Source organism: Neopelma chrysocephalum, unplaced genomic scaffold (genome assembly GCF_003984885.1).
Source record: "Neopelma chrysocephalum unplaced genomic scaffold, ASM398488v2 Primary Assembly neopelma1_132, whole genome shotgun sequence".
NCBI lineage: Eukaryota > Metazoa > Chordata > Aves > Passeriformes > Pipridae > Neopelma > Neopelma chrysocephalum.
The window spans coordinates 2,036,186-2,058,819 of NW_020897794.1; the positions used below are offsets into that span (position 1 = coordinate 2,036,186).

Here is a 22,634-nt window from a genome sequence, read left to right on the forward strand (position 1 = left end):
AGTGCCCAAAGCTGAGCCCTCCTCCTGCTCCCCCAGTGCCCAAAGCTTCCATGGCTGGAGGTGTCCTCGCTGGGAACACCACCCCTTCCCAGCTTCTGCACTTCTGAGGGAAGGGGGAAGAAAAAGGAAGCTTTTCTCTGTCTCTCCAGCTACCTGAAGTATATTTACAGGGTTTCCAGTTCAGTGCATTACACTTGCTGTATTCATCCAAAAACTCCCTGCACTTTGCTGAGCCTTTTCTGTGTAGTTGTCCATCTTCAGGTCTGACAGTAACGTGCTGCTTTAAGCAATTAAAAAACTTAAGTCAGCTTCATACAGCAAATGCACTGGAACGTGCTTTATTCCTGAATGTCCAAGACACTGTTACCTGAATGACAGTCTTTATGTTTTTAATGTATAGTTTGAAATGAGTCTCGTAGTTTTGTTGTCTTTGAATAAATATTTTGAGTGCATTAAATGAAATAATCCTGAATTCCCATGCTGTATGCTAATTGCCATACACTTTAGGTGGCTTATTGAGGGCTTGGATGTGTTACAATCAAAATATATGTTGTTTAGATGTAAATCCAGCATGCCTGCTTGGCAAAGGGATTGTACTTACTTGGGGGAAGGTTGGCACTAAACATGAGTGAAAACAGTAACTTGGGCATTGTCAAACATGCAGAACTTGGCTTTTCAATCAGATTTCAATTCAAATTAAGGAAGGGATGAACTGCACTAAAAGCTTTTTTTGGCCTGAATAATAAATCTGCTGCCAGTAATTAAACCCTCTAATTAAAATGTACAGAATCCCTTTGTGGCTGAACTGAGAAGGCCAGTTGTGATTTTGAGCTGCAGAACTGTATTTAATGTTGTGCTTGGGGCTTCTTGTAAACCTTCCTTGAGGATGGCAGGTCTGCAGGGCACGTGTCCCTCGGGATGGGAGTGGGTGACTTGCCCAGCTGCCAGTCCAGTCTGCTCTGGGAGCAGCTACCCGTGCTGTGAGTGCCCTGGACAGCTCTGCAGGGTCCATCCTTTCCTTTGGGGGTGACTTCCACATCTATGAGCACAATGTGCCAGGTAGTAGGTGAATATTATCGTCCTACTTCTCCTCAGTGCAGTTTCTCTCCTGTGCTCCTGTCAGTTGTGCAGCAGCTCCTTCAGCTTCCCTGTGTTTCCTTCAGTCAGTGAGACTCAAATGTGGTCTTGACTTGGGCCAGGTTGTGGTGGGTCAGAGCTGGACTCCAGGCTGAGGATGAAACACTCCTGAGCTGGCATTATTGGTCTCATGTTGGTGCTCTTGCTCTGAAGCTCCTACAGTGTCTGTGTACATGAGGACTGCACAAGCATTTGTTGTTCTTGGAAGCAGAGTGAGGACAACTGTCACCCACAAGTGCTTCTGAGATGTCTGTGCTTCAGGCTTTAGTTCCACACTCAAGACAAGAGCTGATGTGTGGGCCATCCATTGCAGTTTCCTTTCACAAGCCCTGGGGCACTTACGCCTGGATGATCATCGGTGTAAGATGCTTCCTTCTTGGAAAATAAGTAGAGGGAGTTGTTATTTGGAATAGCTCTGAGTCAGTCAGGATCTGTTCACAGCAAAAGGACTGGTGTGTTCTGAGAAACAGAACATGCTCTTGGGTCCTCTTCACACTTAAGCACCAATTGAGTGTATAACAGGATTGCAGTTAAAGTGCAAAACACTAAGATTGGACTTTCTGTCCAACAGTTTAACAGTGACTCCCCAGCTTCCTAAAGCAGATGAGTACTCCACTCGTTCTGGAGGTGGGAGGCAGTAGGAAAGCAATTGTGTGGCTGCATTTTGTGGAGCAGGTGCTCAGCTGGGATCTTCAGGGCCTGTAAGTGTTTGTAGGAACACAGACAAAGAGCATCGGCTGAAGTCACGGGTGAGTCTCTGTCAAAGCTGGCAGTGGAAAATTGGGAATCCTTTGAGCATGAATATGGCTGGTGACTCCTGGAGGTGTTTTGGGGGTGGATTGATGTGTGAGCTGCAGGAGTGCTGGTTAACAGCCCTCACTGCCCACAGACACAAGGGTTAACCACAACAACGTGTCAGTTGTGCGACCGTTGCCTTCATTGGTCCTATGATGACTTGTTATCCCATTTTGCACAGAGTTAATTGTGTTTGAAAGAGAAGATCTAATTAGGAACCCATGACTGCATGATGCTGGAGCTCATGTTCTGTTCTCGTTCAGGACCTGAAATCCAGGCAATGATCAGAGTCACCCAACGTCACGATTGACAGCCCCAGGCCATGAAAAATCATGAGTCAGAAATCCTCTCCTTCGTGGCCATAAATTACAAGGCTGGATTAAAGTTCATGACAGGAAAATAAAACCAGCTGGGGAATAGAAATGTGTCTCTTGAGTACATTTCTTACCCACAGATCCTTATCCAGTGGCTTGCCTCAAGAGGGTGCAGCTTTCAGAAGAATATCCAACAGCCACAACTTGCAGGAAAATTGTGGAAGGCAGCAATGTGGGAAACTGTTGGTTTTTAGGGCAAGAAGTAAATTCCTGATAGAAGCCCTTTTCCTGCCTCCTGTTTAAAATATGGCACCAGAGTGTTGACAGATGAAAGGAACTGGAGGTTGACATGGAGCTGTTCTGGACCTCATTTATGGAGTGACCTGAGTGTCCACACAACGAGCTGTTCCCTCCATTTTCAGTTGGAGTGGCAGCTTTCCGCTTCTTCTGAAAATCAACCCCATTAGGAAGAGATGTCTTATGCTTTGGGGTTTTTAGGTGATTCTCTTGGGGCTTTCTAAATAGCACCATGCTCATAGATTTGACAGAAAATTCAGTTTTCTCTCCTTTTTTTCCTTAGCTCACAGAAATGTAACTTCTGTAGAAACAGATGTAAATAACCATTATTCATCCTGACATTTATCATCTTAATTCTTTGGCTTTCTAACCTCAGCATGGATATTTTAAAAAAATGTGGTTAATCTGCTATGGAAATGCAAGTCTCTCACAAACAAAACACAACCCTCACTATATTACTCCTCCTATTTGGAAAACAAACATTTTTGGTGATGAATAATGCTTAAAAACCAGTGTACAGAGATTCTACCTCACTTGATAAACACATTAGCCCAAAGAGAGTGCCAGAGATGATCATAATCAGGGGGAGGCAAATATTTTTTCACACAAATTTAAAAGGTTTTTGATTGTGCTCCAAAGATGATGCTTAAAGTAATGAGTGGTGTTCTGTAGAGGGGAGAAGAGAAAGAGAGAGTGAATACCAGCTTTGATGTGAAATGAAGCAGTTTTTTAGCTGCACGTGTCTTTAGTCTGAGAAGTGAAACATAATCTGTCGTGCTTTTTAGAGAACTCTGCTAACTTTTTTGCTTTAATCCTGGGCCATTAATTGGATCCTATTCAATACTTAGAGGAAGCTCAGTAATTTTGATTTACCCTTAACAGTGTTTAATGGAAACGCTTCCATTTCCTGAAGGTTATTGAGATCCTTGGAGCTTAATGGTCAGGATTTTAAAGGGGAGCAGTCACCAGCTTCCAGCCCTGATGTTTCCTGGCCAGAGCTATCTTTAGAAGTGAGGATTGTCCATTTAGAGACTTTCTTATTTTCTGGGGAATGACTGAACGTGGGATGTTATGTGGCAGGACCGAACAGGAGCAGGTGAATGAGGGCAAAGGAGCTCTCACATCTGGTGACACATCTGGGTGTCTCTGCAGTCCTTTGGGGCTGGGCTGACACACAGGTACAGCTGAGTCTCCCCTGTTCCCAGTGACACAGCTGGAACTGGGCAGTGACACTGCCCTCAGACTGGGCAGAGCTGGGGTTATCTGGGTAAAGCAACAGCAGCTGGAGATCGTGAGCATCTCATGTCTTCATCATCCTCCTCTTTTCACTTGTTCTTAATTTCTTCAGCCTCATGAGTTCGATTCCCTGTGCACAGTTTCCATGAAAACAAGGTATTTAGCCGCAATATTTCTTCCTGTCTAAGGAAAATCTCATCTGCTAAATATACCCCATAAATTGTCCTTCCACAGGCCTTCTTTTCTCTGCTCACCACCCTTCCAGCCTCAGAGCTCTCATTTCACACTCCATTAAGTCACGTCAAGATTTTCCTAGAGGCAAAAAAGGAGAAAACCGAACCTGTTCACCTGACTCTGCGAGAAGTAGCCGTGGTGAAGTCATAAAAAAGGGACATTTTCCAAAGCTTGGTGGGCACCATGATTATTTGAACTGTAAATCGATAATATATCTGCACTTAATTAAATTCAGCAGTGGATACTGCAGGGAATGTTCCTCCAAACTGGCTGGAGTTAATGGGTTTTTAGATGGCTGCTGTCAGTGGAACCATACAAGGGAATTACCTGAGCTGTGCTGGTTTATTCCCAGTGCAGTGCTGCTCTTCCCATCCCTGTGGAATGAGTTGCTGCCTCTTCCCGTGGTGAGTTTTTGGCTGTGTTTGTTGTAGGTGCAGTGACTGTAGGCAGGCTCAGATCACACTGGGCTGTGCCCAGAGAGCTCACACTGGTTACTGACCTGTGTGCACACCCCTGTATCCAACAGCGTGTGTGTGTGTGTGCAAACAACCTGTGTGTACACAAACCACCTGTTGGTGCCTTTCTGGTGCCAGTTAATGTCTTTTTAGAGTGTCAGATTCCAAAGAGGGGAAAATGGTTCATTTTCTTTGAAGTAGGTAAATAACTTCATTTCCCTGTCCCACAGGTACGACCCCTGGGAGGGTTTGTGTGTTATCTCTTTAGGCAGCAAGCTGAGCTTTGCACTTTGGGACTCCAGGGGATTGCCTGGTTTTGGTTTATCAAAAAGCACCATTGCCAAGGTCCTCTCCTGCCTTTTAAAAGATTCTGCAGCTCGAGGTGACTCTTCTCCCAGTGTGTTCAGGATGTGTTGAGTTTGCTTTCCAGCCGAGCTTGGCTGTGGGCAGTGCTGGCAAGGTGCAGCGAGCTCAGTGCCTGCCTTGGACACAGAGCCAAGGGAAAGCCCTGTGGGCTCTGCCAGGCAGCCTGGCCCTGGCTGCTGTGCTGTGCCACTCCCGTGCTGCTCACTGTGCTGGAGAGATGCCTTCCTGCTGTCCTGTGCTGCCAGGGGGACATCCCCACAGTCCCCTGGGCTGGGCTGGGGTGGCACCTCTGTGGCAAAGATGTGCTGCCCTCCTTGGGTGTTTTGTAGTTGACTGGATACAAGGCAGGATGTGTTCAAAAGCGTGTTCAGACCCAGTCAGATGTCAGTGTAAAGTCCCGAGGGTCACAGCAGCAGGGCTGTAACCTGCACCCTGCTCTGAGGGTGCCTTACACCTAGAACTGGACATGCATTAGTCTCTCATGCTGTGGAACACACATTTTGAGGCAATCCAGCAGTGAAGTCCAGTGTCTCTCCCCTCACAAAAAATCCCTGCACGTGTGCTACGGGCAGTTGGGGACTGATGTTACCCAAGTCCTTGTGATGAGAAATGTCACAATGCACTAATTAAATATTGGGGCTTTAGAGACAGTCACTGTGGAAATTGCCCTCAGTGGCAGCTGCAGCATTTATTAATAATTAAAGCTGTGCCTGCTGTGCTTTTCACTGAATTTGTTTCATTAATATTTTATTGTTTTAAAGAAATAAAAAAAAAGCAGTGGAGGTAGGAAGAGACCCTGTTTCCTAAGCAACAACAATGCACTTCTTTGCAGTTATTTTTAAAGGCAGGTTGCCTCATTTAGGGTTTGGAACCAACTGTTGCTACATTGCTCCGGGCATGTGGAAAGCCTCTTCTCTTTTTCCTTATTCTTTGTTTCTGACTGAAAGGCAGAGCAGAACAGCTGCTGGGTTAAGAGCTGTTGTGACTGTTGCTGGAGAGGAGGTAGGACTGTGATGTGCAGAAGGTCCCATGCTGCCATCCCCAGGCAGTGCTGTTCTGTCCCAGGCTGTTCCATCCCCAGGCAGTGTTAGATCTGCTGCTCAGTGGCTGTGTCTGATGCCATCGAGCTCCTGTCCAGGGAGAACAGGACTCTGCCCAAGCTGAGGCCACTGGCACTGCCCTGTTCTGGCATCTCAGAGGGTCTGCTTTGTGCTGCTCCTCTGGCTTCAGCCCGGGCAGGACCCTCTGGGCAGGAGGTGTTGCTGTGTGCCCTTCAGCCTGGCCTGGCACTGGGGTTAGTTCCAGGGCCTGAGCAGTGCAGACAGGGGTTTTTCAGATGCAGGCATTCAAGTGTTGCGGGATTAGGAGCCTTCAAGTACAATGAGGAGAGGAGTCCTCAAGAAGTGCTCAGCACCTGACAGTGTTGGGCGTAAAGCGCAACAACAAAAAGCTGCCTTTTCTCAAAATGAGCCACTGAGTGCTGGGTGAGAGGCAGGGAGTACCCGAGCAGATGGAGAGGCATGTGTTGCTGTGAGGAACATTTCATGTGCAATTGGAGCTGTGTTTTCCCCCGGGGCTGCCCTGCTGTCAGGCAGTGCAGGAGAGCTGGGTGCTCCCACAGCCCCTGTGAGGGCTGCCCTGCTGCGTGGGCACACCTGGCACTACAGCTGGCTCCTCTCTTCCCTGTGAATGAATCCTCCACCCCTTCCTATGGGCAGTGTTGGCTGTGTGAGTCATCTGCAGTCTCACTTTAAAAGCCGATAGACAGGGAAGGCTTATTTTTTGTTTTGGTTTGTTGTTTGTTTTTTTTTTAATCTGTATTTCTTTTGTTTCTCTTTCCTGCAGCAAGTTACACTAGAGCTGGATAGATTTCTGCTGCAGTCTTGCAAGGCTGCAATAGTGCAGTGCAGTGCTTTGCTGGTGCCATCAGGGTGTGTTGCAGTGTGGTTCTGTGAGCCTGTGATGTGCACAGCGGGGTGACATTGCCGGGATATTTCAGTTTGTTTTTGTACTGCCATTACCTGTACCTTACAAGGTGCCTGCAGTTGCAGGTTAGACACGTGCTGGCATGGTGTGATTTGGAGTGCCCTGTGCCTGCCTGTCCCCCTGACTGTGTCTGTCCCACAGGGGTGGTGGAGGCGTGCCTGCTGCACATGCTGAGGCGCAGGGCCGCCGGCTTCCTGCGCTCCGACAAGGTGGCCGCGCTCTTCACCAAGGTGGGCAAGACCTGTCCCATCGCTGGGGACCTGTGCAAGAAGGTGCAGGAGCTGCAGCAGCAGGTGGAGAGCAGGTGAGGCCGAGGTCTGTTTGTCAGCAGAGTTCCTGCAGTGTGTGTGTGTGTGTGTGACTGCTCGGGGAATTCAGGGCCCACGTGTCTCCTTGGTGGCAGATGGTTGTGTTTGATCAAGCAAAGGGCCAGAGGTGGGGAACTGGGCCTTTGGTGCTTCATTGTGCTGCTCAGTCCAGCACGTCCAGCCCACACACAGCACCACAAGTGACTAATTGCTGCTGATTTCAGAGGGCTCACAGCCGGGGTGTGGGGGACCAGCTTGGTGGGAAGGGAGTGGGTGGAAGGAGGAACCAAAGAACAGACTTGGTGGCAGAGCTGTTTTGGCATGCTTCTGTCAAAGCACTGACAGATTTGTGGGTATCATGGTAGGAATAGTTCAGTTAATGGATACAAAACTGATGGGAGGAAGGATGATATAGGAAAGCTGTTAAGTACATACTGGACTTGAGCACAACAGAATTTGTCCTGGAGTCAAGGACTAGAGATTACAGAAAGTCTTAAATTTCTTGGTGCTGGTGAGTAGTGCAATTAAAATTTTCCATGTGGTTCTAAAGCTAATGGAGTCACAGTGCCTGAGCCTGTGGGAGGAGTGTAAGCTGAGGACAGGACTGTTTTTGTTTCTGTTTGTAGGCACTGCTGAGCCCTGAGAGCTCTTTGTACAGCACAGGAACTTTTAGCCTCTGATCAACTTGCTGTAAGAAGGGCTTTGCCAAGAGAGCTTAACTTCTTGCTCTGTTGAAGTCTTCAATTATTGACAGCTGTTTAAATTAGCATTTATATTTCTGTGTCATTTTCTGGCATTTATCTTTATTAGACTTGTAGTTATCAGGGTTTGTTATGTAGCTTTTAGCAGGTATGTACCTATTTTTGATATATTTAAATTGTGTGCCTACTGATACAGACTGGCATTTTATTAATTTTATTTCTTGAAATATTTGGAAGAAGGATGCTTTCTGTTGAAAATTCAGCAACCTCTCCTGGTTACGAGCCCACCCAAATCCCCCTCTTAACTACTGGAGCTCTTTGGCTGTGTCCTCTGACAAAAGGGAGCAAATGACTTAAATTCTGTGGTTTCTCTTGGAATTTTGCGGTTTTCAACTATTAACAGCCACAAAATTTAAGTGCTGTGGAAAATGTGCCCAGTGAAGAGACTAATGGGAGGTCTGCAGGGGGTGGACTCGCTCTGCTGGGTGTGTGAAATGGGACAGCAGGGCTGAGCTGCCTCGCTGCTCCCGAGGCTGTGGCTCAGGAAAGCCCCTGGTTAGGATGCAGCTCAACAGTGGAATTGCTCAGCTGTCAGGGCTGTTGTGTGTTTCTTGCCTTGTAGAGGTGCTGTCCTGGCCTCCTGGAGGACTGGGGACCGTGTAAATGCAGAGAGGAGTTACAGATCTCACCCCAAAGAGCCCCAAATGAACGTATTTACTCTTTGTAACTGAACAGTTTCCTGAAAGGGAACCTGAGTGCTGGCAAAGAACAGCATCGTTTGAGAACATGGGTTTTCCTCTGCAGATTGTATCAGGATGTCACATTTTCTTTCCTCATTGAGTCAAAACTGAACTTTTTGCTATTTTAAGGGGAAAGTTTTCTGGGAAAGAGGTGAAGAGGGTTGCTGTTCCCCTCTCAGCCCAGTGCAGAGAGCCAAGGCAATGTGCAGTGCTGTGTAGCAGGAACCTGTCCCTGTGAACTGGATAATCTTTACAGATTCCTCCTGTAAATAACTCAGACCTGAGGCATCCTGGATCCTCGGAGCCATGATTTTCAGCAGATCCCTGGTGGTGTCTGACTAGAGCTGCACACCCCAGGGGTGCAGACAGCTGTGTACAGACCTGCACTGGTCAGACACACAGGGTGTGTTCCAGCCCCTCCCCACGGGCAGAGCTCTCTGGGAGAAGAGCAGTCGGAATTCTGACTACTTTTACTTTATCACCTTCTGCAGGAAAATCCAGCCCAGTGGGCAGGAACCCCTCAAGAGGCAGGGATCAACCACGAGCAAAACCCCTGTGCTGAGCCCTCAGGCCATCAAACACATCTGGGTTCGGACAGCCCTGATCGAGAAGGTGCTCGACAAGATCGTGCAGTACATTGTGGACAACTGCAGGTAAGAAAAGAAGCAGAAACAGGGATTTGTTGGGCTGATGCAGAGTTCTGGTCAGATGAAAACCAGTTGCACAGACATTTAGAAAAAAAATGTGCTTTTGTTTTTAATCAATGACGGTGTTTCAGGCTTACAAAAACTGTTAGCAGACATTCAGCTTTCCAGAAATCAGCTGGAAACCCTAATTTCAAGTATATTAGGTGCCCAGATTTTAATGGGACCTAGATCTTAGTGGAATAGGAATGTCTTCTAATAGGTCATGAGTTGAAAATAATCCTTTGGAGCTTTAGGATGTCAGGGAGGAAAATGCTCTTTGTAGATGAAAGAAGGGAAAATTAAAACAGGAAGAGTTAATGACATAAAACCTTAGGGTTGTGAAAACAGGCTCTTTGAATCATGTTTCCTTTTTAGAAAAGTCAAGCTCTGTGTAAAATGAATCTTCCCTTGCAAAACCAGAGAAGAGCATCAATGCTTTATGGATGTATTCCACAGGGACTCCTTAAGAGGAAAAGACAAGTTCTCTCTGTTCTGTCATTGCTTCCTGCTGCTCAGGATCAGCTGTGGTTTCCCAAGGGGTGGCTCTTAACTCTTACCCTTCCTGCCCTCCCATAACTGATGATACAGAACACTTATGGGGCACACTGGGGACAATTTCCCATAAAAAGATAAAGGGAGGGACCCTAAAGCTTGGTGTGGTCCCAGAAAGGTGTGTGTGTATCTGCTGCCACTGCAGTTTGTCCCTGCACACTGGGGGACACATTCCTGCCCATCAAAGCCCAGGGGTCTGAACAAGGACAAGAGCCAGGGCAGAGCAACTTATTTTTACAGTGTTTTCCAACTTTGCATTACTGTTTTCCTTGTCATCAGCTTTACTTTCATGATGTATCTTCCCACTAAAAAGCAAGAGAATGGAAGAAAGGTTTTTGTGCTGTTGAAGCAAACTGTTGCTCTGGGACATGTAACACCAGCTTGGTTTATGAGCTGTGTGCAGCAGAGGCAGAGGGAGGCTTGGCTGTGTTGCAGAGCCAGAGTTAATGAAAGCATTTCAGTTGCTGTCTCAGTGGCTGTGGGTACATGGGCACAAGGTTTTTTTAATTTCTTTTCCATGTAATCCACCAGTTAAGAGAGTTTGCTCTCAATTTTTCCATTGCTGTGTGCTGGAGGTGTTCACCTTGCTGCCTTCCCCATCCTTTAGATGAGTTAGGATCAGGTCCTTAATTGCAGGGATGTGATTTTGAGAACCTGATTTGGTGAACAGAACAAACCTCTCCCTAAGGCTTGTTGCCATGCATTTTTGACATTACTGCTCCAGTGCTCCATGTTCACATCCTTCAGCTGTTCTGTCCTGGAGGAGGAGCAGGTGCTTTAGAGTTTGAGCCCCACCTAGTGAACAGACCACAGAGGGCAGTGGCATCCCAGAAATGTGGGGGTTTGGATTTTTTGGCTGTGTGGTTTTGTAGGGCAGCTTTGCCTGCTGGAATGGCAAGACTTTGGGGTCACTGCAGGAGCTGCTGTTTGTAGCAGTTCATTGTTCTTGACAGTGTTTCGAGGTGATTCCTCACAGATGAGGGAGGTGTTTAAGAATGTGTGGATTGTTTTGTCTCTGTGGAAAATGGACAAAATTGCTTGCAGAGGGTTATTGTTTGTCTCCATATTGCAACAGTGCCCAAAGCCCCAGATCAAATATATTGGATAAACACACTGAGCACAAGGCAGGCTCCTGCCTCTCCAGAGCTCAGTTAAAAAATAGATGAGGCAGAATGAGCATATTGAGAGGAGGTGACTTGCCTGGGATTATCACAGCTGATCACGGGCAGAATGTGCATCCAAAGGAGGGATGGTGGTCAGCTGGTTAAAGGGAGAAATCTGGGGTGTAGGTTTATTGAATTAGTGGTTCCAGGCTCCTTTTATGCTCCATGGAGATCTAGTCAGTTATTGATATAGTTTAGGGAATTATCTGCTTCTAAAGCAAATGTCTAAAATAAACTGAGTTAATTTCTCCATAGCATTCTTACAACATGTTTTAATGATCTTTAAACACAGTTCAGGACACACTGTTGTAAAAGGCTTCTTTAGCTGCAAACCCAACTTTTAATTGGGCTCTGGTCTTTCATTCCTAGTAAATATTATGAGAAAGAAGCTTTACTCGCAGATCCTGTTTGTGGCCCAATACTGGCTTCTCTTCTAGGTGAGTTCTTGCTAAGTTACTTCTTATGCTGAAGAAAATAAATTGTTTCTTAAAACATTTTGTATTATAACACTGTTACAAGAGGTGATTTTTATCTCTCACATGTAGTTTAGCTATTTATGACAGAGCCACACAGAAGATGTTGTTTTGTTGCTTACGAGCCCAGTACAGACTAGTTATCTGGTTTTATTATTAATTTTTGGTTGGATCAGAAAACAGAAGGGGAATGGCTTTTTACTGACTGCTTGCTGGCAGATTGTAACTGCTAATGCTGCTGTGGCAGGGTGTTGTGGCCTACAGGAGTACCTTGACACAGCCCTGGGTAACAGGACCTATGTGTTGTCTGTATTATGGGCTGATCCTGTAGGATCAGAGATCAATAATATTCACTTGGCTGGAGAAGGAGATCCCACCTTCAGTGCTCAGGCAGCAGGATGGGACTGTGTGTTTGTGAGCAGGCTCAGGTCTCTCTCCTGGCTGTTTTCCCAGTTGGTCCCTGTGCTCTGGAGTACACCAAGCTGAAGACAGCTGATCACTACTGGACAGACCCCTCTGCCGACGAGCTGGTGCAGCGACACCGCATCCAGGGGATCCACGGCCGCCAGGACTCACCCTCCAAGCGCCCAGCCCTGGGAGTAGGTATTTACTGGGAGTAGGTATTTACTGGGAGTAGGTATTTACTGGGTGACTGTTCCTGAGTTAAGGTGCAGGTTGATAACAAAACCAACCCCACGAGGGAGAGATCTGAATCTGGAACAACCTTTCTGTTCTGTAACGGAGCCTTTATCACAGATTAGAAGTCCATTTGGGCCCCAATGTCCTCTTTATCTCAGTGTAGAAAAGTTTGAGATCCAGCACTAAGTTCTGTGGCTGTTGACAGTTGTGATCTGGCCAGGTAACTCATGAGAGATCCTGAGCTGCTGTGCTCAGGGCTGAGTAAGAGTCCAGGTGATTTCTCTGCAAAGTCTTCTGGCTCCACAAGAAGTTCCACTCTGTGGAGGTTGGTCTGAATGGTGCAGTTCCCAGGTTACTGCCCTGCGAGTACAGCCACCCCTGTCCCCTGACCCGCCCTGGCTGTGTGTCTGTCTGTCCCAGATCCGGAAGCGCCATTCCAGCGGGAGCACGTCCGAGGATCCCTTTGCTGCCTCGGCCCGGGAGTACGTGGAGTCCCTGCACCAGAACTCGCGGACACACCTCCTGTACGGCAAGAACAACGTGCTGGTGCAGCCGGTGAGTGGGGGCGGCCAGGGGCAGCCAGGGGCCAGGGGCAGCTCGGGGCCAGGGGCCAGGGGCAGCTCGGGGCCAGGGGCTGGGGTTGAGAGGTCGTTGGGGTGGGAGAGGGCACAGCTCAGACTTGTCAGGGGCTCAGGGCAGTGCTGCCCTCCTGCCTGACTCTGCTGTGCTGAGGGAGATCAGGACACGACAGCAGCTTTCTCTGCCTGCCCAGTGTGGGTGTGAGGTGGGCCTGTAGGCAGGAATGAACATACTGGACTGTATTTCATAAACCCAGTGATTCTGTTGGGATTTCCCCCTCTTTCTAGTAGTAATATTAAATACCAGTACTTTTGTTGTTAAGGTTTCCCTCGGCAGTTCCCAGATAATACACCTCTGGAATTTATGTGGCATAGGAACACTGGAACATAAAAGTTCTAGAGGTACTTTGTGCACTTTAGTCACCTGGGTTGTCTGTTTGTTGCTTCTGTGAACAGAAAGATGACCTGGAAGCAATTCCTGGGTATCTCTCCCTTCATCAGTCAGCAGATAATTTGACATTAAAATGGACTCCAAACCAGCTGATGAATGGAACCCTTGGAGATTCAGAGCTGGAGAAAAGGTATTCCTTACACTCAGGAAAGATGGGAAGCATTCATGGTGTTTATTCCTTGTATACTTGACACCATGACATAAGTGTAGCAAGGCTGATTTAATGGAAGGGCTTCTGAATAGTGCCTGAGTTGAGGTGTTGGAACAACTTGGGTTCTGTTCCTGTTTTGTCACAGATGAAGCAACTTTCCAAGGGTCCTGTCCTGCATTTGGATATAAGGCCTTTTCTAAAGGAAAACAAAGGCCTGCTCTTCCACGTGTTCAGGAGAAAAGGCTCAACACAACCTTCTATCATTAGAATTCTTGTACATCCTTTCAGAGGGTCCCAAATCACTTGGCACCTGTGGCTGATCTCAGCCTCAGAAGAGAGACCTGCAATGTCATTGTCTTTCCTTAGATCAGTTATTCATTGGATTTGGGATTTTGCTCCAGTAGGAAGCCAGGTAGTCTTGCACCAGGCAGGTGTGTCTCCTCAGGGAATGCTTCCTTCAGCCCCAGAACCATGCTCTCAGATGCTTAATCCACACCATTCTTATTCTAAAACTTCATGTGTATTTTTCGTAGCACATTAATGAATATGGAAAAAAACCAATGTTTCCTGCACTTTCCTTCCCTCTTAGTGTTTACTGGGACTACGCCCTGATAGTGCCACTGAGCCAGATTGTCTGCATCCACTGCCATCAGCAACGTAAGCACAACCCTCCTCTCCTGTGTCCCCAGAGCCCTCCCTGCCAGGGGAACATTAATGCTGCTGCCAGTTTGTGTGGTGCCCCTCAGGGGGTTGTTATGAACAGAGACAAACGCTTTTTCACCTTCAGCTGCCTTCACTGAAGGGTCCAGTGAGGCTCCTGTGCCAGCACTCCAGTGCCAACTGATTTCTGTGCTTTGGTTTTTCTGTGTGTTGGGTTTTTCTGGATGTCTGTGCAGGACTGCACTTACAGGAAGCTGTCAGAGGCAGGTGTTAAACAGGGAAGCTTTGGCCTTGTAAGCACAGACCCCCATCCACTGAGCATTTCAAAAAAGGAAGGGGGGGAAAGCAGCCCTGTCAGCCTTGTCTACAGTGGGACCATCAGCCTGTAGAAAGAGCATGTGTGTGACCAGGCCACCCTCTGTCACCCTCGGACCACCCAGAGCTCACGAGCCCATTCTGCTCAGGGGAGGGAGAATCTGGAGTGCCACTTCTCTCCCACAGCTTTCCTGACCACGAGCCTCAAGTCAGAATCACAGAGCAGAGACACAGAACATTTAGAAATTTTGTTTGGAGTCATATTTGAGTTACAATTGGACTGAAGGACTTCTTGAACTAAGAGTCTGTTTTAGAAGACAGTTTAAATATTTTGCTTTAAAATACAGAAGCAGGAGAGCCAGTTGAACTATGTCTTTTTCTCTCTCAGTGACAGGAACACCTCTGACTCGTTATGGATGTGTGGGAATGAGTGTTAAAATCTGCAATCCCAGCTGACAGAGGATGACAACTGCAGGAAACCTGTCACAGCTTGCTTGTATCTTGAGGTTCTTTAGGACTAAAGGGCTGAGATCATCCCTAGATCACACTGTGTCTTACAGAGGTTTAGTGAACTACTTAGAGATGATCACCAATAAAATTCATTTAGAAAGTAAGAGCAGAAAATAGAGGTTCTAGTGTAACAGTGTGGACTCCCCTTGTCCTTCTTTGCAGCAGAAAGCAGATGGACATTAGTCTTGGTGAGCCAGGATGGAACTCAGAAGCCTCCACTGCACTTCCCCCAAGGAGGGCACCTCCTGGCCTTCCTGTCCTGCCTGGAGAATGGTCTCCTGCCTCGTGGTCAGCTGGAGCCACCACTGTGGTCTCAACAGGGCAAGGTACTGTCTGTTCTGGTGGGCTGTTGGAGTAGGTGGGGCTGGTCCCAATGTGCCTGACCCACAAGGTCTGGGCATTCATTCCCAGCTGCTCTATAGTAAAGTGGGAGGCAAAATAACTCCGTGTAGTCAAATTTGATTCTTATACAGATAGTCTATAAAAATTGTTCATACCTTCATTGCCCCACTGAGCAATGAACTGCAATCTGCTGTTGTACCAAAACACAGCCAGGTGGTGGGAACAAGACTGGGATGGACTGGGGCAGAGCTGCTGCCACAGGCTCGGGGTGCCCAGCTCCCATGGATTACAAGAAAGGGCTGGTTTACAGTGCACAGAAAATCATGTTCCGTGCCCCTGAACCACTCGCTGTGTGTGACTCTACATTTTCTCCCTCACCTCCTCCCATCATTGAAAGCTTGAAGACTTAAAATGCTGAAGGTCTGCAGTAGTAGTTTGTTGTACTCTGTCAGTCACTGGTAGCTGAATGCATGGAATTGTTATTTTCTCCAGGGCAAGGTGTTTCCGAAGCTCCGGAAACGGAACAGCAATAAATCCGTGGACATGGAGGAGGTGCCAGCTGAGGACACATCCACAGACTACGTGTTCAGAATTATCTACCCCGGCCACAAACACGACAACAGTGAGTGCCTTTGTTCAGCTTTGTTTGAAACAAACAAAAAAAAACCCCCCAAACCAAACATCTGATAAAAACCTTGAAGTAATATCCTGGGAAGTACCTGGAGGTAACAGACAAACCAGGTTTTTGGAGGGGTGGAGGGGGAAACCCTATCACAGAATTTCCCTGAGGAGATAATTGTGATCAACAGGTACAGCTTAGGTTTCCTTAATGCAGTGGGACTTGTTATCTTAGGAATGGAGTCGAGGTGGGGAATTTTATTTATATTTACTCTGTGTTTTGCAGAGGAAGTTTTCAAAATACTCCCCTGGGCTTGCAAACTAAAACCAAAAAGATTGCTTGACTAGCCAAGAGCAGTTTTGCTCCCGAAGTGAGGATATTTTTACTGGCCACACTGCTTGCTTATATTGTTGTTATTAGGAAAAAACACCCGTAAAACTCAACTCCTAAAGTACTCCAAGAACCCCTTGGGCTAAGTTTCCCTGGCTTAGAAGCAAGAACTTAACAATGGATAAATAAAGGCCCTTCCAAGGAAATTAATGAATTCCCAAGCACCAAACCACCTCATGTCATCAGTGAATACAAATTCCTTACATGCAAGGAGGCATTTGAGTTAGTTCTCAAACAGCACATTTGGTTTTATTCCCCTTGGCAAAGGAGCAAGAATTTCCCCAGAAGATCAGACCCTAAAGTTTACAGGGGATTTGGAGTTACTGCTTCTGTTGGGACTTCCTGCAGCTGAAAAAGCAGGAATCTCCACTGCACCCTCCTCCCCCCGGGGACTGGAGCACAGTGGTGGCCAGGCTGTGCTGGGGCTTCTGGGCTGGCACAGAGAAGTCCATGCACACACCAGCAGAGCATGTTCTGCCTTTGCCTGGATGGAGAGGACTGCAGAGTCCAGGGGCACACTGGGCACAGACCTGTGGGTGCCAGGCAGAGGGGCTGGCCCTGCTGTGGGTCCTGTGTGTCTGCAGGACCAGACAGAGCTGGGGAGCCAAGGTTTGCTGTCCACGAGGGCAGGGTGAAGGACAGGAGCTAGCTGGAGCCAAGAACTCTTGCAGAGCTTTGCTGAAAAGCACACTCAGCTGCTGCAGGCACCGGGAGCTTTCTCCCTTGCCACGATGTGCCACGTGTGCTCTCACAGCCTGTGCACGCTCAAAGGCTGCCCTGACTTTGGTGGAGCTGCTTTTTTCTGTCAGAAACTCATTTTTCATACCTGTTTACAGGAGCTTGTACCCTCGAGAAGAGGGCAGGATTCAGGTCCTTTGTCTTTGCTGACCATGTCCTTTTGAGCTTTCCCACAGAATCGAGTTCTCTCTTCTTATGCTCCTCTTTCACTATTTTCTTTGAGCAGTAACTATTAACTACCACCACTTAGCTGCCAGCCGCTCTACCTCTGTTGACGATGATGAGGAGGAGGAAGATAAGCTACACGCAATGCTATCAATGATCTGCTCTCGGAACCTCACAGCTCCTAATAGGATGAAAGGTTTTTATCCTCCTCCCCCTGTGTCCCAGAGCTCTCTTGCAGCTCCTTCCACTGGTGCATACAACAGTGTTGGCATTATTGCAGGGAAGAATGTTTCACGTCCACCGTGAGCTCTGGAGATGGAGGGGATGGTGCAGAGAGGCTGGGAATGTGCTCACAGCCTGGAGGGAGTGGGAACAGCATCTTCCCTCTCCTTTGACGTGTGTGCTGCTGAACAGGCAAACCCCCTCTCTTTCCAGAGGCTTCCTGCCCCACTTCCATAAAGGCTGGACACTAGAGCAGGTTCTCCTAAGAGGAGGAGGGAGTGTAAGAGCTCTCTGTGTTCTCCCTCCAGGGGCTGGCCATGCACAGAGTGGGGAGGCAGCCTTGGGTTGCAGCACTGGGGCAGAACCAGTGCAGCAGGAGCAGTGACGTGCTGGGCACGGCCAGGAATGGATGTGCCTGTGTGGGCAGGAGAGGGCAGGAGTGTGCTGAGGGACAGTGTCAGCCCAGGGGTGGTTCAGGTACACTCTGGACAGCTCTGAGAGCCAGCAGAGGTGTGCAGAGAGGGTTGTATGGAGGTGCAGTGCCTTTCTGGGCTCAGTGCTTTCATTCCACTTGCATCCATAGGCTGGAGGGGCTTCAGAGGATCAGCTGTGAGACTCTCCACCACCCTCCACAAATCTGTCACCTATTTATTTTCCTAAAACAATCCTTAACAGATTATTTAAGTTGGTATTCTCAAGAAGTGTGTGCATTTGGGATCCAGCAGTGTAGTTCTGGATTCTGAGGAGTCCTTGCTTTCTCTTACACCTTTAAACCGTGGAGCAGTGATTTTGGTTCCAGTGATGCTGGCCCTGGACTGGTGGGACTGACTGCAGGAGGTGCTGATTGCCCTGCACCTCTGTACAGTGCTGAAGTTCTGCTTAGACAAGGCATGAGCAGGTGTTCAAGGAGATCCTCCTAAATTCCTCTAGGCTGCCCACACACTTATCCCAGGAGAGCAGCCCCTGGAAACTGATAAAACCCAGACCAAGTTAATAAAGAGTTCTTGGAAAGCATGGATGGAAAGAAGCTCTGAAAATAGTGTTGCCCTTGAAAAAAGATGCTGTTTTAGGAAGTTTCAGTGTGTCCTAACTGATCATGCCTGCATAGGGCAATAATGGGAAGGAAGAACATTTAACTCTGCCACATACACCTTAAGAGGCCAACTGGTCTAAAGCATAAGAACACAATTTAGTCTTTAGTCAGATGATGGAAATTTTAAGTTATCCCACTAGAGTGGCTGTCAGGTGTCTGCTTTTGCTTATTTAATGTTGAAGGGGTGGCAGAGTTAGGGCTGTGTCTGCTGGACTAGCCTGCCTGGCCAGCAGCCCCGTTCCATAATGACAACACTGTTGTAGCAGGTTTGCAGCCATTTGCTTTGACATTTTGCAACATGCTCGACTTTTGCATGTAGCTGAATTTACAGATAACACCACTATAATTAAATAAAAGATGCTGTTCACTCTAATTCTTCACTAATTCAGGTACCTTTCATCTGAATCTTTAGGTTCTGTGGGGTTCTTTCCTTGTTTCTCTAAAAAAACAGAATAAAAAATTAAAACTGAAAAACCCACTTTTCCTGTCTGTAGAGGGGAGGCAAAAATGATCTAAAAATGTTTATCCAGTGGTTTTTATTTGAACCCAATAAGAAGCTGCAATAAATACTGGGTCATTCAGCTCCTTCCTGAAGAATTAAGGTGAAGAGCATTTTTGCATCACACTTTGTTTTGTGTAATGGAACACACGTGACTGCTTCCGCATGAGCCTGTGCTTTTTCTGTTAACAAATGGTTTTACTCCACTCCTTCCTCACCTCTGCCCATTTTCTAATAGACACTCCTAAAATGCTTTGTGCTACCTTGATTTAAAATGCATGAGATGGTTTGGAATTGCCCCCCCCCCCAATAAATGTCTGTTTGAAAAGCACGGCCCAGGGGACTGGATTTTGCTTATAAATGTTAATTTAGTGACACACTTTATGACATAAATCATGGTATTTGCCTTAATTTTAATCATGGGTGAGCTGAAAGGCCAGTTATTTATTATAAACCAAAATACCCACGTGCTCAAATGGCAGCTGGAAAGGCTGAAGAACTGAAGCCAAGCTTTCTGAAGGAAACTGCTGATTTTCTGAGTTGCCTTCTTGAAGCTGGTTAAAAAGGCAAAGAGATTTGGTGGAGCAGGGATAGCTCAGGAAGCTGCATTGTACTGTTGGATCCCATATTCCTGCAGAGTATCCTTTTATCAACTTGGTGTGGACTTTAGCAGGACTGGAACTGTCCTTTTGTGCTGAATATTTTATAGGATCTGGTTCCGAGGGGGAAAGAAGCATCTTCTGAAAGTAACTGACTTGGTTTGTCTTAATTTCTTTCATTGCTTCAACTTTCACTCCAGCTGGACCAGCAGTTCCATGGCTGATTCCAGGAACTGCAAAATGAAATTCTGAGGCCTGAATGAAATAGAAGGTTGGGCTGGATGATCTCTTCTGGCCATAAATACCATTCCCATAGCATTACACAAGAACCAGTTCAGCTGTCACTGCAGAGCCCTTTTCTCTTTTGAAACATGAACTGGGATGTGCATGGGCAAGAGAGGGGGAGATGGTGAAGGGATTTGGCTTCCTGGGAAGGGCCCCTGCTCAGCATGCAGCAGGTCCTGGTGTGCCCAGAGCAGTGACTCTGGGGATGCTGCTCTCCTGTCTCTGGAGTCAAGGTTCAGAGCCTGCTGAGAAGTAAAGCATGACCCATCAGAATGCACAGGAGGAAGAGGAGGAAAGGAGGGAAGAGGCTGATGTGCTGCTGTCTTGTTTGGTTTCTCTGCAGACGGCGGTGAGATGATAGAGATGCAAGGCTTTGGGGCAAACCTGCTCTCGTGGCAGCTGGAGCACTGCAGCCAGGGCTCCTCCTGTGTGTCCTGCTCCACAGGCAGCTCTCCCTACGACATTCCCAGCTGCTGCAACTGCATCCACGACCGGTGAGCAAGCTGTGCAGAGAGCTTTCCCGGGGCACTGTGTGCATGCCACAGGTAAAAGCAGGAAGGTTTTAGTGGTTGCAGCACCAGAGTAACAGTTTTCAAGTAGTTTCTAACACAAAAAGATGGACTTAGAAGCAATACATTTAATTTATAGAACTAACCTATTAATCTACTCTCCAGTTGCATTTTGATAGAAAAATTGCATCTAGTTCTTTTGTCTAGTGTAACATGCTTCAGCTCTGGAAGCATCATCTGTGACAAGTCATTAACAATTACAGTGAAGGACAACAGTTCACCTCATTTGACTTGGACCTTTACAGTGTACCTGCAGCAGTGGCTGCATGTGCCAGGGGAATCTGTTTGGGGCCAAAATGTTGGTGGGGAAAATGCTTTAAAAAGTGGAATTTGTTATTATTGTGTCCTTTAACTAAATAAATCTTGGTGCAGAGAAAGAATTGCTGTGTGTAGGACATAGGGATCAGCCTGAAATTCCTGATGCTCTCTCTCCTCACAACCTGCCATTGTCCTGTTGATGCCTCTCCACAGAACTCCTCTAAAGATGTTGTGTGAAAGCATGAAGAGGCAGATCATTTCCAGAGCCTTTTATGGATGTGAGTGAAGCTTCTTATATCCGGTATCTTTATGCTTATCTGAACAACATGGGATGTTTGGTTTGGAAAGCAGTCCCACCCCAGCTTCATTGCTGTGAGTCAGAAAAGCTCTGGGCAGTAGGGTGGATGTGGCTCCAGTGTCACAGCTTCACAATGCCAGTATCCTGTGGGTTCTGCAGATGGCAGTGGGTGATGTGCAGACAGGATGTAGTTTGCCACGGCAGCATAACGGGCTCCTTGGATTTTCCTGGTCTGTGTAAGATCTGTTTAACCTTCGGCTCTGTTGTAACTCCTCGCTGTGGCACCATGCAGAGTTCAGTTCACACAGGGTGTTGGTGGCAGGTTTAATGTCCCAGGGGCTGGGCACTGCTCACGGGTGATGCTCATGGATGAACCTTCCCCCAGGGCTGGCCCACTGCCGGCACCTGTCGACGGTGCGGACGCACCTCTCGGCCCTGGTGAACCACGACATCGTCCCCCCGGACCGGCCCTGCAGTGCCCACGGGGGCCTCACCAAGGAGGTCTGGAGCAAGTACCAGAAGGACAAGAAGGTCAGTGACACCACACCTTTATGGCTGCCCCGGGCATGGAGGCACTTGGAATGGGCCCCAAGAAATACTGGAGGTGTTTTCTGGCCTCCACGGGACCACTTCTCTGTCTGCTAAGAATGAGTCGATTCCTAAAATCTCTTCTCTGCTTTGCTTCTCCCATGATGGCAAAGATATGAATTAACTTCAAAGCAACTGATCTCATGATGACTCCAGTCTATTCCAAGTTAGATTATTTTCATGGGATATTTCACTGGATTTGAGCTAAGGCCCTAAAGGCTTGAATCAAGCTGCAAAATCTGTCCAGTGCCCTGCCTGTATTTCACTGTCTGTGTACTTGGTGTGAAGTGTCTTTAAGTGTGCCTGAGGAAACTACAGATATATTGCCTTCAACACCTCTTTCTCCTGGCTGCTGTAGAACTACAAGGAACTGGAATTACTGAGGAGAGTTTACTATGGTGGGGTCCAGCACGAGATTCGGAAGGAAGTGTGGCCGTTCCTGTTGGGTCACTACAAATTCGGGATGGCCAAGAAAGAGATGGACCAGGTAAGCACAGCTTCCCGGGAATGGGAATCACCTTTGCAGAGAGTAGGTTTTGTTTTCTGAATAGGGTTGGTCTTTATTACTGTTAAATATTCCCAAGGGAAAAATGCTACTGAGAACATATGTAACCCGTGTTAGCAGAGGGATTGTGATACCATGTTGTTATGTCTGAGAGTCACTAGATGGGAGTTCTTTCCTGAAGTCAGGGAGCCTGCATTCAGCTCTGCACTTGTCCTGAGCACATTCACAAATCTGTCACTTAGAAAATGGGGAGACAATGACATTTGGACAGGAACTTGACTCACCTCTCTTTTATATGGTGTGTTAGCTGAGTTACTGCACATGCATATGTGGACTTCTGCTGGAGCTGGAAACAGCCCAGATGGACCCTCTGGAGTTACTGTCCAGAGACCAAAAACTCCCAGAAGAAGGTTTGGTTTGTAAGTTCATTATGCTTTTGTTAGACTTAAATATGTGCCCCTGTAAAACACACGGTGTGACTTCAGATGGCACACTCTTGTTTTTAACATCTGCCATGCTGCTGCAAACACTGGCCATGAATAACTGCCCAGGTTATGTCACAGCCTTGTTCTGCCATCTGAAACCTGGCCTGAAGTGCATCGTTTCCACTAATGAAACCCCAATTTGCCCCCCTCTCAGTTACACCATCTCCCTTTGCTGATCTGTTCATAGCAGCAGCACCTTTCTCCTTTGCTGAGTGCTGTCACTTGTGCTCCC

General features: G+C 47.4%; 1 protein-coding gene across 5 annotated transcripts in view; it reads left to right on the forward strand.

The window, feature by feature from the left end:
* SGSM2 (small G protein signaling modulator 2) overlaps nucleotides 1–22,634 on the forward strand; it is a 40,145-nt gene that overhangs the window by 8,559 nt on the left and 8,952 nt on the right. For 2 of the 5 annotated variants that reach the window (XM_027698725.1, XM_027698727.1), the window contains exons 3-16: nucleotides 6,962–7,124; nucleotides 9,061–9,222; nucleotides 11,340–11,407; nucleotides 11,897–12,042; nucleotides 12,503–12,637; nucleotides 13,117–13,241; nucleotides 13,852–13,919; nucleotides 14,910–15,073; nucleotides 15,582–15,711; nucleotides 17,063–17,197; nucleotides 20,043–20,193; nucleotides 20,740–20,804; nucleotides 21,210–21,355; nucleotides 21,771–21,899. In XM_027698725.1, the coding sequence (XP_027554526.1) occupies nucleotides 6,962–7,124; nucleotides 9,061–9,222; nucleotides 11,340–11,407; nucleotides 11,897–12,042; nucleotides 12,503–12,637; nucleotides 13,117–13,241; nucleotides 13,852–13,919; nucleotides 14,910–15,073; nucleotides 15,582–15,711; nucleotides 17,063–17,197; nucleotides 20,043–20,193; nucleotides 20,740–20,804; nucleotides 21,210–21,355; nucleotides 21,771–21,899 (1,787 nt within the window). The remainder of the gene's footprint in view (nucleotides 1–6,961; nucleotides 7,125–9,060; nucleotides 9,223–11,339; nucleotides 11,408–11,896; nucleotides 12,043–12,502; nucleotides 12,638–13,116; nucleotides 13,242–13,851; nucleotides 13,920–14,909; nucleotides 15,074–15,581; nucleotides 15,712–17,062; nucleotides 17,198–20,042; nucleotides 20,194–20,739; nucleotides 20,805–21,209; nucleotides 21,356–21,770; nucleotides 21,900–22,634) is intronic. The other 3 variants (XM_027698726.1, XM_027698728.1, XM_027698729.1) reach the window with 3 other exon arrangements.